This window comes from Esox lucius, chromosome 17 (genome assembly GCF_011004845.1).
Source record: "Esox lucius isolate fEsoLuc1 chromosome 17, fEsoLuc1.pri, whole genome shotgun sequence".
NCBI classification, from domain to species: Eukaryota; Metazoa; Chordata; class Actinopteri; order Esociformes; family Esocidae; genus Esox; species Esox lucius.
Window position 1 is genome coordinate 30,022,466 of NC_047585.1, and position 15,889 is coordinate 30,038,354.

The 15,889-nt window shown below is 43.0% G+C and overlaps 1 protein-coding gene across 2 annotated transcripts; it reads right to left on the reverse strand.

Annotated features, from left to right (window-relative positions):
• Positions 1–7,284: 7,284 nt before the first annotated feature.
• si:dkey-28n18.9 (sorting nexin-6) lies at positions 7,285–13,997 on the reverse strand. 2 transcript variants are annotated; one of them, XM_010881271.5, is made up of 15 exons: positions 13,983–13,997; positions 13,461–13,529; positions 13,019–13,123; positions 12,536–12,643; positions 12,311–12,371; positions 11,406–11,533; positions 10,487–10,570; positions 10,236–10,310; positions 10,130–10,160; positions 9,784–9,871; positions 9,630–9,669; positions 9,415–9,501; positions 8,775–8,864; positions 8,450–8,515; positions 7,285–8,342 (listed from the first exon to the last, which is right to left on the reverse strand). In XM_010881271.5, exons 2-15 carry the CDS (start codon positions 13,464–13,466, stop codon positions 8,202–8,204), a joined length of 1,110 nt encoding a protein of 369 aa, XP_010879573.2. In that variant the 5' UTR covers positions 13,467–13,529; positions 13,983–13,997; the 3' UTR covers positions 7,285–8,201. The 2 variants fall into 2 exon arrangements, with proteins under 2 accessions (XP_010879573.2, XP_010879574.2); XM_010881272.5 differs by lacking the exon at positions 13,983–13,997 and adding an exon at positions 13,802–13,942.
• Positions 13,998–15,889: the final 1,892 nt, after the last annotated feature.

A 15,889-nucleotide genomic window follows, 5' to 3' on the forward strand; every position in this document is an offset into this window, starting at 1 on the left:
TCCATTATTCTAGAATGATCTACCAGTCCATGTGGGAGACGCAAACTCAGTCCCAGCCTTCAAGCATTTATGAAGTAGTCTCAATTATTAAGTGTAGTCTGGGATTCCTGTGTTCCGTTGGGTGGACTGTCCTCTAGCTCAAACTTGGAGGAGGACACTTCCTAGCTACTACACACCCCCACCACTTCCGACATAACCACAGTGTCTTTGGGCCCCCACCATGTTTTTCAGTCCCTAGTTTTTATGCTGAAATTGTCTATGCTTAAGTGTAGCCTGGAGGTACGCACTCTGCTGGGAGGACTGTCCTCTAGCCCAAACCCAGAGGTGGAAGTCTCCTAGCTAGTAGGCCCCCCAAGGACAAGGAAACAATGTCTCCAGCCCAGCCCCCCCCCTACTGCCCCTGTCTCAGTCCCTAGTTGTTACGCTGCAATAATGCCCTGGGGAAAATCATACCGACACAGCCAATGGAGCACAGGTCACCCCTAAGAGTCTGGCTCCTCTCTAGGTTTCTTACAATATTCCAAACCTACTAGTTTCTCTTAGCCACTGCACATCCACTTTTGTTGATGTTTGTGACATTTTGTGTCATTGAAACACTACCTAAGGTGAGTTAGCAATTGGAACTAAGAATAGACCCAGGTGGTTACAAGGTCTACAATCACCATATTGTTCCAAAGTCAGCTATCAATATGGGAAAGGTCAAAGAACACACAAATGAAATAAGCCAAAGTTTTGTTGACCTTCATAATTCAGGCAATGGCTGTAAAAAGAGCAACACAACTGGTGTGTGCTGATTTTCCCACAACTGACAAGATGGACGTTAGAACAACAGAATCCGAAAAGATTGTACAGACTTATTTAAACTAATAAAATAAAACAATTCCCACCCTCTTGCCAAAGGTTATATTTCAACAGCATACACATTTTAACAAAGCAAGTCTTGCATGTTCTATTTAAATGTTATCTTGTACTGCCATATGGTCAGGTACTGCGAAGATAGACCATAAATATTTTTTCAACTAGCCCAAAACAGCGCAGCTAATTGATAGGCGATATGTGGTAGAATGGAAGCTTAGAAATGCAGGCCTCTCTCATTTCAGCAAAAAAAATATATTATGCATGTAACTATGTCCTTGAGGTGTTCACGTTGGTTCTTTTCCTGTATTTTGTGTTGTGTGGACCCTAGGAACATTATCTTCTGCCCTAGCAACAGGTAATGGAAATCCTAATAAAAACCTCCATCCTATTTGAGAGAGATGTTTATGGAGCAGAAGTAGAGAGAGATATGTGTATGGAGCAGGAGCAGAGAGAGATGTGTGTATGGAGCAGGAGCAGAGAGAGATGTGTGTATGGAGCAGGAGCAGAGAGAGATGTGTGTATGGAGCAGGAGCAGAGAGAGATGTGTGTATGGAGCAGGAGTAGAGAGAGATGTGTATATGGAGCAGGAGTAGAGAGAGATGTGTATATGGAGCAGGAGTAGAGAGAGATGTGTGTATGGAGCAGGAGTAGAGAGAGATGTGTGTGTGGAGCAGGAGCAGAGAGAGATGTGTGTATGGAGCAGGACCTCCTTCCCTCAGTAAGAGCATTGAAGATGGGTCGTGGCTGGGTCTTCCAGCATGACAACGACCCGAAACACACAGCCAGGGCAACTAAGGAGTGGCTCCGTAAGATGCATCTCAAGGTCCTGGAGTGGCCTAGCCAGTCTCCAGACCTGAACCCAATAGAAAATCTTTGGAGGGAGCTGAAAGTCTGTATTGCCCAGCGACAGCCCCGAAACCTGAAGGATCTGGAGAAGGTCTGTTTGGAGGAGTGGGCCAAAATCCCTGCTGCAGTGTGTGCAAACCTGGTCAAGAACTACAGGAAACGTATAATCTCTGTAATTGCAAACAAAGGTTTCTGTACCAGTCCTGCTTTTCTGATGTATCAAATACGTATGTCATGCAATACAATGCTAATTAATTACTTAAAAATCATACAATGGGATTTTCTAGATTTTTGTTTTAGATTCCGTCACTCACAGTTGAAGAGTACCTATGATAAAAATTACAGAATCCTACATGCTTTGTAAGTGGGAAAACCGGCTAAATCAGCAGTGTATCAAATACTTGTTCTCCCCACTGTACGTGTATTTGGCACATTTTGATAGAACACGCGTACTTGCTTCTAAATGGCCATGTGATGTGTAAGCAGTTACGTTTTTACCCAGAGTTCCGGTTGCTGAATAGTCACTTTGTTCTCCAACATGAGTGTCTGTAATCAATGTTTCTAATAGCAGCAGTACCAAATGCATATGAGCATCTTGTTGTGAGTCTACTTACATGCATTAGAAGATGTAGGTAAAACCTGTTGAATGATGTCATGTTATCATGGTAGTTCATTACCTACACTATTAGACCATGGCACTATAATACCACGGTCTAAAATCATTATTATAGAGAGGTCCATTCCAATGGCATATTGGCTTTTTATCAGTTTGAATTGTTTCTTACCAACTTCTATTGTCCTTCCCGTCCACCTTGACAGTCTTAAAGCCACTGTTCGCAAGAGGTTTGATTATATGACAAATTATACTCTCTTCACTCTTTAAAAGAACTTCGTAACGTTTTATTCATATCCACCCCTCTCATCACTCAATGTCTGACGGTGGGGAAAGGACCTTCTTTATTGCTCACATGTTGGCAAAACACTTTTGTGAATGTTTCACCGGGGGCCATCTGAGTGAACAAATCATTTCAGGGGGCCACCACCTTGACTGTGCAGAAAGGGAAACAAAGGGGGCCTGTACTCTGTACTCCAAGCGTTGGACTGGCTGTAACATAGTGGAAACCATTATCACCGGAGGAGGGGTGCTGTTTTATTTCACACCGGCTAAAGAGGACAGATATAGCCAGTGAAAGGACAGGACACATCCAACGGCCGAGGGGCTCTGGTTGAGAAAAGGCTCCCTCTTAATCCCTTAAATGAGAAAATGGTTTGTTCACCCCTCTAGCATCAACAAGTGTCATAGCAAAAACAATGTACTTACTACTATAGATAGCCTTAGCAGCTACATACATCACATATCTAGCTACAACATTTTGGTAGGAATTACTGTTTTTAAAGCCTAACCTAATTGTGGTAGAACAATAACCAAGCGAAAACCACTGCTCTCCAAAAAACATTGTTGCCCACCTCAGGTTTGCCAAAAACCTCAACACTACTAGAATGATGTTCCATGGACAGACGAGACAGAAATGCACTTTTTGGCCGAAGGACACAATGCTGTATGTTTGTGGGAGGAAAAATACTAGATACCAAAACCTCATCCCTATAGTAAAGCATGGTGGAGAAACTATAATGGTTAATGGATGTCTTGCAGGCACTGAAGGAACAATGGATTAAGATTTGTATCAGGATATTCTACAGGAGGAATATTCAGGTAACAGTCTGTTGTCTGAACCTTAAAATAGCTTGGGTCTTGCGGCAACACAAAAGCAAATCTACAACAGATGAACATTTGCATCTTGGAATGGCCAAATCAGAGTCCTGACCTTAACTCTATTGAAATGACGTGCCATGACCTGAACCAAGCCGTTCATGCAAGACGCCACAAGAGTATCAATGAACTAAAACAGTTCTGTAAGGAGGAATAGTCCAAAAGACCCCCTGTAGTGCAGGTCTGATCAGCAACTACAGAAAACTTTTGCTTGAAGTTAGATCGTGCTGTATATGTTTGACCAATTTGTTCAATGGAGACATGTAAAAGCAAAAACCTTTGGGTTCTTTGTTTAATCAGACGCTATATTTTAGGTGCCATTTATGCATGTAATCCAAACGAGTTCACAAGCTTGTTCTCACAACTGTAAATCAATCAATACCAAAATATTATTTTAACTGTGACAATTAACAGTGCTAGTGGAATATAAGACAGGCAGGGAGATTGTGAGGTCAAAGATCACCGGGAAGAAGAGAAGGTGCACCCCCTCGTGCATTTCAAATTTGCATCTCCACTGTATGACCTTTCAACCCATCCCTTAGGACTCACTTCCTCTCTGTCACGCATACTCGTAACAAGAAATGCTGCAGTACACTTATACACAGACCGACAGACATATACACACGCATACAAACTTTTAATGAATCATAAATTGTTTACACCCGTGATTAGACTTGCTGAGGTCCAAATAACCTTGGTCTGACAGAACATTTGAGCTGCAGTCAAAGTAGAGTACAACTAGGCCTCAGACATTTCATGACTGATATTTAACCATCATATGCCTTTATTTTTCCTGTTTGATTTCAGTGTTTTCACATGTCTGAGGCTTTAAGCTATATGAAAACACATTTTTAGTGACTGAAGACAGTGAGGAAAGCATTTAAAGTCCCTTCCGAATGACTGCTGCCTACACAGGGATATGCCCCCTTCACTGCCACGGGGCATTTGGGACGTCATCTTTAGACTACAGGGACGATTCCCCCGCAACCGGCTGCCTAACATCACCTTCGGCAGCAGCTGGTCTCCCATCCAGAGACTGACCAGGACTGACCCTGAATGCTTAGCATCAGAGGCACACCAGCAGGGGGTGCAGGGCGATGGGGCCATCAGCTAACATCCTGACAACTGACACACAGAAATGCCTTTGCAACATTCCCCTTAAATGTGTCTATAACATATGATCTAATAATATGGCCAGTATCATATGTTTGTGTGGAGGGATGTAAATGGGATGTCCGGCTAACCCACAGAACACTGCTTAAACCTATCCAAAATTGTTCCAGTACCCAAATAATGTTATTTGTATTAATATTATGTCATAAGTGGCACAATGTCAGGCAAGGTCTAAAAATATATTGAATCTAACGTCATAGTATCATACATACGTATGTTTTATTTGTTTTTACTTTTACCCTGTAAAAAGTTTGCCAATTTCCAGTCCGTGATTAAGACGCTGCTTTGTTACACCACCTCCCAGTGGACTCAGGACAGTGCATGTTGGGACAGATCCAATGCTGTTCTGGTTCTTTTCACACAGCTTGCTGAAACAGGAAGTCTCCACTGGGATCCTTACCCACTGGAAGGAACTAAACTTTCCAATTCTATAGTCAGTCATGTTAACTCAGTAAAGACAGTTAGGACAGAGAGCAGGGTGGATTTACTGTAAACCAAAATACAGTAAAGCTGTTGCCCAGCATATAGCAGTCAACAATTAATTCAATCTCAGCAGCTGGGGCTATTCTCATGCATATTCATGTGCCTTTGTCTAAAATCCCAATAAAACCTCCTTATTAAAACCTTCATTAAGTTAAAACAGGTCAACCTGAATACATAGTCAGTTACAGCCCCAATGGGCCAACAGTGTTCGATGTAAGACGAGACAGCAGGAGGGAGGACCCTATAAATCCTGCTGTGCAGATGAATGACTTAACTGTGTGAATGAATTAGACACATAAAACATCCTTCACGTAAACCCTTTGATTAAAGTGGTGCGGCAGTAGGTGCTAATCAGAGGTAGTCTCACCCCATCTCATCAAATAACAGATCTCCTGTGGGAGACCATGTTTCAGTGGATGGGAACTAGGCTATTGGAGTGAGCCGCAGTCTCATCCGAGAATTCCAACTCCCAAGTCTGATTTATTCTAGGTCAGATTAGGCCCCTCGTAGAATTAGTTCACTCTAGTTGGTTTACTGTTTTGGTCTGCCATTCCTCAACGAGGGATATGTCACGGACTGGCAGACTTTCCTCTACTGACTGGAAACCGTCTGTGGGTAAATCTTAAGTGTATAACATTTAAAAGGTACAGCTTTATTAAACAGGTCAATCAAATGTGAATGTAAATGGTGCTATATTGCAACGCAGCCCACATCGTCAAGAATAGACAATATATTTCAGACTTATTGATTTTATTAGTCCAGCGCAATGGTGCTGTGACCTCAATATGCATTAGTAAATGAGTGAATCTTTTGAAGTTGCCATGGTAGTTTATCACCCCTTCAGTCAGATAACCCCAACCGCCTCTCCTCCAGTCATATTCCCCAATCCTCCTCTCCTCCAGTCATATTCCCCAATCCTCCTCTTCTCCTTTAGTCATATTACCCCGTCCACCTCTCCTCCTGCACCGACAGATTACCCCCTCCTCCTCACTATCAGATTACCCCCTCCTCCTCACTATCAGATTACCCCACTCTTCTATAGTCCTATATTCACATTACCCCATCCCCCTCCCCTCCTCCCGTCAGATTAAACCATCCTCTTTCCAGCTCTCCTCTATCTCTACCTGATTACCGTGATGTGACCTCTTCCTTTCCACTGCCTCAGAGACAAAGAGCTAAGAGAGAAGCATAAATCTTGCTGAACGGGGTCGACACAGGGAGCAGCACAGATGTTGCTGAACGGGGTCAACACAGGGAGCAGCATAGATGTTACTGAAATGGGTCGACACAGGGAGCAGCATAGATGTTACCGAACGGGGTCGACACAGGGAGCAGCATAGATGTTGCTGAACGGGGTCGACACAGGGAGCAGCATAGATGTTACTGAAATGGGTCAACACAGGGAGCAGCATAGATGTTGCTGAACGGGGTCAACACAGGGAGCAGCATAGATGTTGCTGAACGGGGTCAACACAGGGAGCAGCACAGATGTTGCTGAACGGGGTCGACACAGGGAGCAGCACAGATGTTGCTGAACAGGGTCAACACAGGGAGCAGCACAGATGTTGCTGAACGGGGTCAACACAGGGAGCAGCACAGATGTTGCTGAACGGGGTCGACACAGGGAGCAGCATAGATGTTACTGAACGGGGTCGACACAGGGAGCAGCATGGATGTTACTGAACGGGGTCGACACAGGGAGCAGCACAGATGTTGCTGAACGGGGTCGACACAGGGAGCAGCATAGATGTTGCTGAACAGGGTCAACACAGGGAGCAGCACAGATGTTGCTGAACGGGGTCGACACAGGGAGCAGCATAGATGTTGCTGAACGGGGTCGACACAGGGAGCAGCATAGATGTTACTGAACGGGGTCGACACAGGGAGCAGCATAGATGTTACTGAAATGGGTCAACACAGGGAGCAGCACAGATGTTGCTGAACGGGGTCAACACAGGGAGCAGCATAGATGTTGCTGAAATGGGTCAACACAGGGAGCAGCATAGATGTTGCTGAACAGGGTCAACACAGGGAGCAGCACAGATGTTGCTGAACGGGGTCAACACAGGGAGCAGCATAGATGTGTCTACATACCCAAACAGTGTCTACATACTGTATAGAAGCGAAGTTACTGTTATTCTCAACATCGTTAATACTTTCAATCAGTTGTTGTTTTATTTCCTAATATTTGCATTAGTTGGTATCAAACATTTTGTCTTCCCTTGATGTTAATGTAGCATGTGAATAAAGACATTTCATTTGTTGTAGTCAATCATTTTCATTTGTTTGTAGTCAATCAAGGGTTCTCAGGATTTTCACTATTTTCTGGGAATCAAACTGACTTTTCTCCTGCCTCCCAATCTACACCCTTGTGCACAAATTGTTCAGATCTATCCAAACCGTTGAGGTCTGCAATACGTGCCTAAAGGGTTATAGGTCAAATTGGAGTAATACTTGGTGCCTAGTCACAGCTAGTATAGGAGCAGAGAACATCCATTGATTCACCTTCTAAACCAAACAGGAAAAAAACATCCCAGAGTCCACACACAACCACAGAGAGAGTGTGTGTGTGTGTGTCTCCTTGGTGTCGTGTCCTTGGGAGGAGTCTAACGCACTGATTAATGACACTGGAGTGAGACACACACAGCCAGAGACTTGGCAAACAAGTCTGTGGCTAGAGTCTCATGGAGGCAGGTGTAGAAATGTTTACTCAGCGCGCACACACCCGTCAGACAGGGAACACAACAACTTTCTGCTAAGAGACCATTAACTCCAATGGGGCTTCATTAATGTGGGGTGGTTGAGAGTGGACAGGGTTTAGACAGAGGAAAAAGTGTGTGTGTGTGTGTGTGTGTGTGTGTGTGTGTGTGTGTGTGAGAAACAGGGAGAAAGTGAGAGTGAGGGACGAAACTATTGGATTCTTGCTATTGCCATTTCCTGCAATGAGAAATCTGCTGATTCATTACACTGACGCTTTTTAGGAGCGAAAAGTTTGACAGGTACAAAGTGATCAAACAAATCCAGATTGATGACTATGTTGTTCAGAGGGGGTGTGGCCGTCATGGGACGATCACTCCCCTAGGTCTTTGAAGGCCTGCAGATGCTGGCTGTAGGAGGCGGAGGTTTCCTTGGCTGTTTCAAGTTGCTTCTCACACCACAGAATTAAAGCCTGATGCAACAACTTCACATGAACACTGTGGAAGCGTGCTATCTGGAACACACAGACACAAAACTTTACAATGGAGAACCAGAACAGCTGCGGAGACCAATGGGAGGTGAAAGGTTAAGGCAGCCATCCAGAGGGCCATATATACAGACCTCCTGTTTAGCCACTCCCGATATTTGATCAAATTCCTTCTCCGATTTCATTTTCAAGTCATCCATCTGAATCGGAAACGAAACGTTATTCACACAGTGCATAAGAGATTTTCAGTACCATTATTTAGCATGGAGTCAGGCACATTGTAAAGTGTTAACACTAACTGTATTGCAGTTTACAAGCAACAATTAAAACATGTTTAACTAGACAAGATGTTTTTAATCTTTTTGATCACATTACAGCCTAAAGCCATAGGGAATTAACTGTAGAAGAAAAAGCACCAGTGACACCTTCTGGACTTATGAGGAACATGCTTTATCTTACAGCTGCCTTCCTTATAGGCTTGGCCCTCTCTGCATTCTTGCTTGCTGTCTCAAGCTCCACCAGCTTACAGGTTCTTCTGTACAGCATCTCCTACAATCAAACGCGCACACATTCACAGACAGTACTTTAATATTAATACAATCAAAAACCTTACAGTCTGGGATGTTTTTGACTCATCAATTTCGGAGTAGTTTGAGGAGTTTCTAACTGTCATTATGAGATCATGAATCAACGGAACATTGTTCTATGTCCTAATAGAAACCACAAAGAGACAACACTAATACCGCCCTCACAGGGTTGTTCACCACTTAGTTGCTTAGACTTAAAGGGGCAATAAGTAAGATTTTTACTTTACTAATAGCATAAAAACAAGCAAAGATTACCAGTAGACATCTGTAATTAATTTTTTTGTTTTCAGTCAATGTTTCAAACAATCTCTTTCTATAAAATGAATCTATGACCCTGACATATTCCCTATATACTGGGAATCTCCTTATACACGCTTTAGACACTCACAGTACCATCCATCCCACCTTAAAACTAGTTAGTACTATATACCGTTCTCAGATGTAAAATAAGTCATGTTACTGTTTAGAGGCAGGATATCTCCTGGTCATGGTAATGACAGGTGATGTCTAACCTTCTTAGCCTCCTGGTATCGGGTCTCCAGATCCAGGCCCAGCCCCAGAGTGCTCAAGTTGTTCTCAGCAACATTTTCAAAGTTTTTCTGACAACCAAGTAACAAGCACACACAATTAATGATGCATAGGTACAGTAAATCAAGTGAAATGTCTCTCCCATCTTTCGTTGCAAATGTCATCTTGTCATATTGTCAACCAAATGGTGACATTTTACCTTCATTAGATCCACAACCTCAGACAGCTTGACACATATCCTGCAAAGAAAGAACATATTTTAACCTCATATGCATGGCAAGACAGTGTACTATATTAATCTAAATGGAGAAATATAAAGTGTCACTTTGGTGTGTGTAGTGTGGTTCTCTCACTGTGAGAAAGCCTGGGCAGTGCCGTCATCCCTCTGCTCCACACAGAGGTGCAGACAAGTGGACAGGTGTCCACAGGCCACTGCCAGTTCTGAGAAAACAAACCAGCTAAACAGCTACAGCAATATCCCACTGGCAGCAAACCAGTGGGATCAACAGATTCCACTTATTGTTAACGACAACAAAAATAATCTGTGGGATTTTGTTCAATCAATGTGGATCTGAAAAAAGCAAATCAACCCAAGGGACCTGTCTGTTGAACAGAAATGCAGATGTAACAACTTAAAATTAGCAAGGACACGCAGTCACGCCCTAACTCTCAAAGTCATAGGAAATGAGGAAGTCTTACTTTGTTCTGTCAGCACCACGTCAAGGAATCTCTGAAAAAAGGTTGCGGTTATAGAGGGCGTAAACAACGACCAACAGGCCAAGAGACTGAAGAGCGTTGCACTGACCTCTGTGGCTGATTTAGAACAGCCCGTGAGGGTGAAGTTATTATCACGCTCAGTCTGGAAAAAATCATCCACATCCTGGAGACAGAAAAGCATTGACCTAAGAACAACACGCGTCTTTGTAAAAAGGTATTTCAACGTGCATGGGACGAGCATGCCTTGTTAGAGTATGTCGACGTGCACAGGTTAGTCCTCGTTTGTCCTGTACGGTGACATGATGAAAAGGCAGGGATGTTTTGGTTGTACTCCAGTACCTTGTGACCCTCCTTCCTCAGCCCCTCCACGGCCTGGCTCAGACGATTAAAGATGCTCTTCCTCACCCTCTGCTGACCTGGGGCCTGGAGCACATGTACACACAGAGAGGGACTGATTAAAAGGCATGCAGAACTTAGTCCTTTACATCGCTAACGGGTTGTAGTCAGACAATGTACATTAAGACACTTCAATATGAAAATTCAGAGAAGAGAAGCAGAATGATCCGTTAGAGCAGTGCTTCTTAATCCTAGTCAAAGGGACCCAAAGGGGTGCATGTTTTAGTTTTGGCCCTAGCACTCACATACCTGATTCAAATGTTGCCCTACCACATACACACTTGATTGACATAATCAACCTACCATCAAATCTTTAGTTTGAATCAGGTGTGTGAGTGCTTGGTAATCAATTTATGGTTTCTTTGGCGGGGATAGTCTAAATCAGTTTTCCTTAACACTGAAAATGCCACCAGTACCTCTAGAACCAGACAGTCTTCTGACCGCTGTTACAGTTGAGATAGTAATCAGTTTCTGCAGGATAGTTTTATATAGAAACAATAAATGTCTGTTCCTTTTGGAAAGTCAGTGAGTCCCAGCCATCCCAAGTGTGTAGAGGACAACAATGTGTATAGATGTTTATGCTGGTTATTAAACACAAATCTGCATGACAGACTGAATCCAGAGGTTTCAGTACTAACACTGAAGCACATCAACACAATCTAGCACCAACATAAAATGCATTTCAGGATAGGGACACACAATTGCACTCCTAGTTGACTTTTTTTTTTTATTCACCAAGGTACACTCCTTTAAAACTCACCTAATGAGTCACAAGCATTGTGACAATTGGATGTACAAAGCGAAGTGGATAAGACATTGAGGATTATATAGCCTAAGGAGATTCAGTAATATTACTACTCACATCTGAGCTAGTGAGAAAGTTTTCCAGGCATTTGTTCTTGTTAAGCCTTGTGTTTGCTGCCACCTGCTGGAGATAGATCTCTAGTGCCTTACAGTAGGTACACCATTCCTTCCCCATGACCAGGAAACCTACACAGCAGACCAGTGACAGCAATTACACTACCAACCATTACACAACACGGTTATGGCCATGCATATAACATCTGACCAGAGATGAATCAATGAAGAAATAACACTGCAGAGTTAGAAACTAAATAAAATACTCTGAAGATCTGTTGTGTTATGTTACAACCTACTGATTCCAATTTTGGGACGCTGCGTAAAGTGCAAATAAAAACAATAAACAATCTCTCATATCATATCTCCCTATATTTAATTGAAAATAGTACAAAGACAAGATTTTATAGGTTGAAACTGAGAAATGTTATGCCCAAATACATGCCCATTTTGAATTTAATGCCAGCAACACATTTCAAAAAAGTTGGGACAGGGGCATGTTTACCACAGTGTTGCGTCACTTCTTTTAACAATACTCAGTAACAACACCTGCTGCCAATTGACCTAATTAAGTGTGTGATATTTCACCAGGTTTAGTTTTTTAGCATTACACAACTTCCAGTCTTTTGTTGACCTTTTTTGAAACGTGTTGCTGGCATCAAATTCAAAGTGGGCTTATTGTGTATTGGGATCTTTTTCAAGAAACAATCAAATGTATCCGTTTCAACATGCTGTCTTTTGTACTTTTTTCTATTGAATATGGGGTTCAAATTATTTCCACATCATTGCATTCCGGTTTTATTTACATTTTACACAGCATCCCAACTTTTCTGGAAACGGGTTTGTACATTATATTATGGAAGTCTAAAGTAAAACACAGAGGTAATCTTTTATAGAACAAATACATACCAAGTTGTTTCAGAACCTTGGTCGATGCATTCAAATGAGGCTTGGCTGGTAAAGGAGGAAACTGAAGACAGGACATGAAACGGGGTCATTTGATGAGCCTTGCATTACTGATGAAATGATTCACATCTCGAATCGAACTGCACTTGGTTACGTATATATTCAGGATTTGTTTTAGTGTTAATGTCAGTTACAGGTTGTGTATTTATAATGAAACGGGATACTAACAATGACACCAAGCACACCAGGAACCTCCTCCTGACTGAACAGACACTGTTGTAGCCACTCAAAGTCTTCATGGGTCCTGGCAACATGGTATTCCCCACTGCCTGACAACTGAGAAACAGAGGGTGTGAGGGGGATAGATGAATAGATAGATAGATAGATACAGATAGAGAAGACATAAAACATGTAACAACTGTCAAATAGGAATGAAGCACATTGGTATAAGTGTACATCCCTGTTACCTCCTGACCGTATTCACTGTGTTCTTGAAAACAGAGAATATAAACAGAACAATGTACATTTTATACCAACAATGTGCAATACTGTATATTATCACTGAATTACATGTGTTCATGATTATCTCAAAGGCCCATTTGACCCAATTATGTCAGGGTTGTGACCATTAGTAATCCTTCCAGTGACCATCTCTGGCTACTGTCTACTTTGAAACAGAGTAAAACATGTTCACCTCTGACTTCTACTCACCTTCTGAGAGATGACTATAAAAGTCAGTGAGTCCCCATCTCTCACAGCCTCAGTGACCCGGATCGTGTGGGCACTCACACGGAGTAAACCCTCTCTATCCTCCTCCTGTCACCAAAAGCAAGAGTTCACCAGAAAACTGTCCTCACACGACAAATCCGAGTAGCTTATCGTCTGGCACAGTTACACTGATCAGAATTGTCCCTTATCCTACCACACTTCATAAAACCACTTGTTCGCATTTACGTAGGCGTCTGCATTCTAAACCATGTCTACCATAAGAATCAGCAGACTTCTTTTGCTTTTAAATAATCTTCACGGCTTATAAAAGGAGGTAGCAAAACTTACTGTGTTAAGGGGCCTCTCTGTCACAGCTTATCACATGACAATCAGGTGCAGTGGATATCATTATCTTATCAGACTACAACACGATCATCACACTTACCATCATTTTCAAACCAGCAGGCTGTGTGCTCCCCTGATGTCCGCAGTGAGGTAAACCCGTTAGCCTTTACTAAAATATAAAACCAGAGATAACTTGCCTCCTAACAGCCGCGGTGCACAAATACAAGACACACTCAAACTGCTGAATAAACACAGGATTTCCTATAGGTCGAAGTGCACACTGTTTCTGTGGGGGGGAGAGAGAAGGGAAATAAAACGGACAACCCAAAGAAAGTGCGAGCACAGGGAAAAAACGATGAGTGTGTAACAATGTGTTATTGAGTAACTGGCGTCGGGACATGGCCGCACCCACACTGGAAAGTGAACTGACCATAGAGTTACCTGCTGTATTCCGAGACAACTGAAACAGAGTATGGCCCCTAAGAGCAGCACAGCTCAATCAGGGGGATAGTGTTTCCAATGTTCACTTCATTCTATGGGACACGCAGTGCCTTAATGTTCGACAAAATCAACAACAGACTTTATGGATCGGTTGGCACTGTGACTTTATTGCGCAACCTACCTGATGGCAAATGCAACATAAGGCCACAAAAACAGACACTTCATCCGCCCTCACAGTCCTTCTCAGCACTGTCATCTGTGAATGTTTTCGCCAGGCAGAACTGCTGGCCCGCCTGCCGCCCCAAATCCTCCTCTTGCTTCTGCTCCCCAAAATGATTGTCAGGAGCCCTTAGATCCATCTGTTTGAAGGGGTCTCCGTGGAGGTCAAAGAAGCTGCTATCAAAGAAGCTCTGGCCCTCATGTAGGTCTATTTCATCCTCTCCTGCCAGCTGGAAGCCCCAAGAATCCCGCAGATCCTCCAGGAAATGGTCTTCATCCAGGGGGACGTTCTTAAACAGATCCTCCAGGAAATGGTCTTCATCCAGGGGGACGTTCTTAAACAGATCCTCCAGGAAAGGGTCTTCATCCAGGGGGACGTTCTTAAACAGATCCTCCAGGAAAGGGTCTTCATCCAGGTGGATGTTCTGAAACAGATCCTCCAGGAAAGGGTCTTCATCCAGGTTGACGTTCTGAAACAGATCCTCCAGCTGAAAGTCCTGGCCACTTACAGCACTGGGCAACTCCCACTCCACCTCGGATTTCCCATCAGTCTGGTAGGCCTTGAGGAGGAGCTGGTCATATTGCCTCCGTTTGTCCGGATTTGAGAGAACCTTGTACGCTGGAGAGAGGATCACGGTTACCACAGTAGCACTAAATCAAAATTCCCACAATTATCTATGGTAATGCTTCATTACACGTGGGTATTTGTTTGCAATGCCTTTTGCAAATAATATTTGGGTTATCTTAAATTAACAGGATATAGAATACCGTGCAACAATAAATGCAACATCCATTAATATGGCTTTGATTGGGCATACTACCAGACTCTCTAAAATGACATGGAAGAAAAAAGGCAAAAGATCTGACGGACATTCCTACAGTCACTGCACCAAAGGCTTTCCTTCAAAACATGAGACAACTGTGGCATTGTGCTGTATGACAGACTGGTACATTTCAGAGTGACGTTTTATTGTCCCTAGCACAAGGAGCACTTGTGTAATAATCCAGTGGTTCAATCGACTTGTTGATACATCACCCATTTGCGAAAAATAACCTTTTATGGAACATTTGGGATTTCTTCGCTGATGAGACCAAAACCTTCCACGTTGCATTTCTATGATCGTGTATCTTAACATGTGTACGTACATTCATATTTTACTGATCAAAAGAGGGAGAAAGACAGTCGTTGGAAAGAGACCGTACCATTAGCCATCTCCCTGAAGGTCTTTTCTGCATCAGGGCATTTGTTCCTGTCAGGGTGGTGTTTCAAGGCCAGTTTATAGAAGGCCTTCTTGACCTGCCTGTCAGTGGATGACTGAGGAACGCCCAGCACCTCATAGAAGTCTCTAGTGATCTCTGAATCACATAGCAGCAGGAGGACAACACACCCGAAGAAGCACAGCAGCAGCAGATCAGAAGGAAGTTGTTGCATCGCCAATACCGCTGGAGACAGGAATAGGCAAAATGTCTTGCTTTACTGTACAATCAGTATTAACCGGTTATTCTTCACTGTTGATACTAATGCTAGTGTCCTGCTGCACAAATACTATAAACAACAGCTACTGTATTACTGATCAATACATCATCATACTACATCATTTAGTAGGATATTTTGTTACTGTTACATGCCAAATGATATATCTGCGTCACCAATGAACCACCAAAGGCACCCCCAAATTCTGTTTTGAAATGTAAAGTTGTACAGTCATCCCTCAAACATAGTGCTACATCAGCGCGCCACACATCCATATGTCTTCAAGTTAACGAATCATAGAATATAATAACATTCTTCACCTATTGATGATGGTATGTACTGGGGCAAGGAACTTGTCAGGAGAATAATACTAACACAAAGCTCAAAATTAAAAC

Excerpts from the sequence above, each read along its gene's own strand:
- si:dkey-28n18.9 (XM_010881271.5), bottom strand. Across the intron at positions 12,372-12,535 it reads CTGGTGTGCTTGGTGTCATT|TTTCCTCCTTTACCAGCCAA; the intron begins GTTAGTATCCCG and ends TCCTGTCTTCAG. Across the intron at positions 9,872-10,129 it reads CGTGGTGCTGACAGAACAAA|AACTGGCAGTGGCCTGTGGA; the intron begins GTAAGACTTCCT and ends TTGTTTTCTCAG.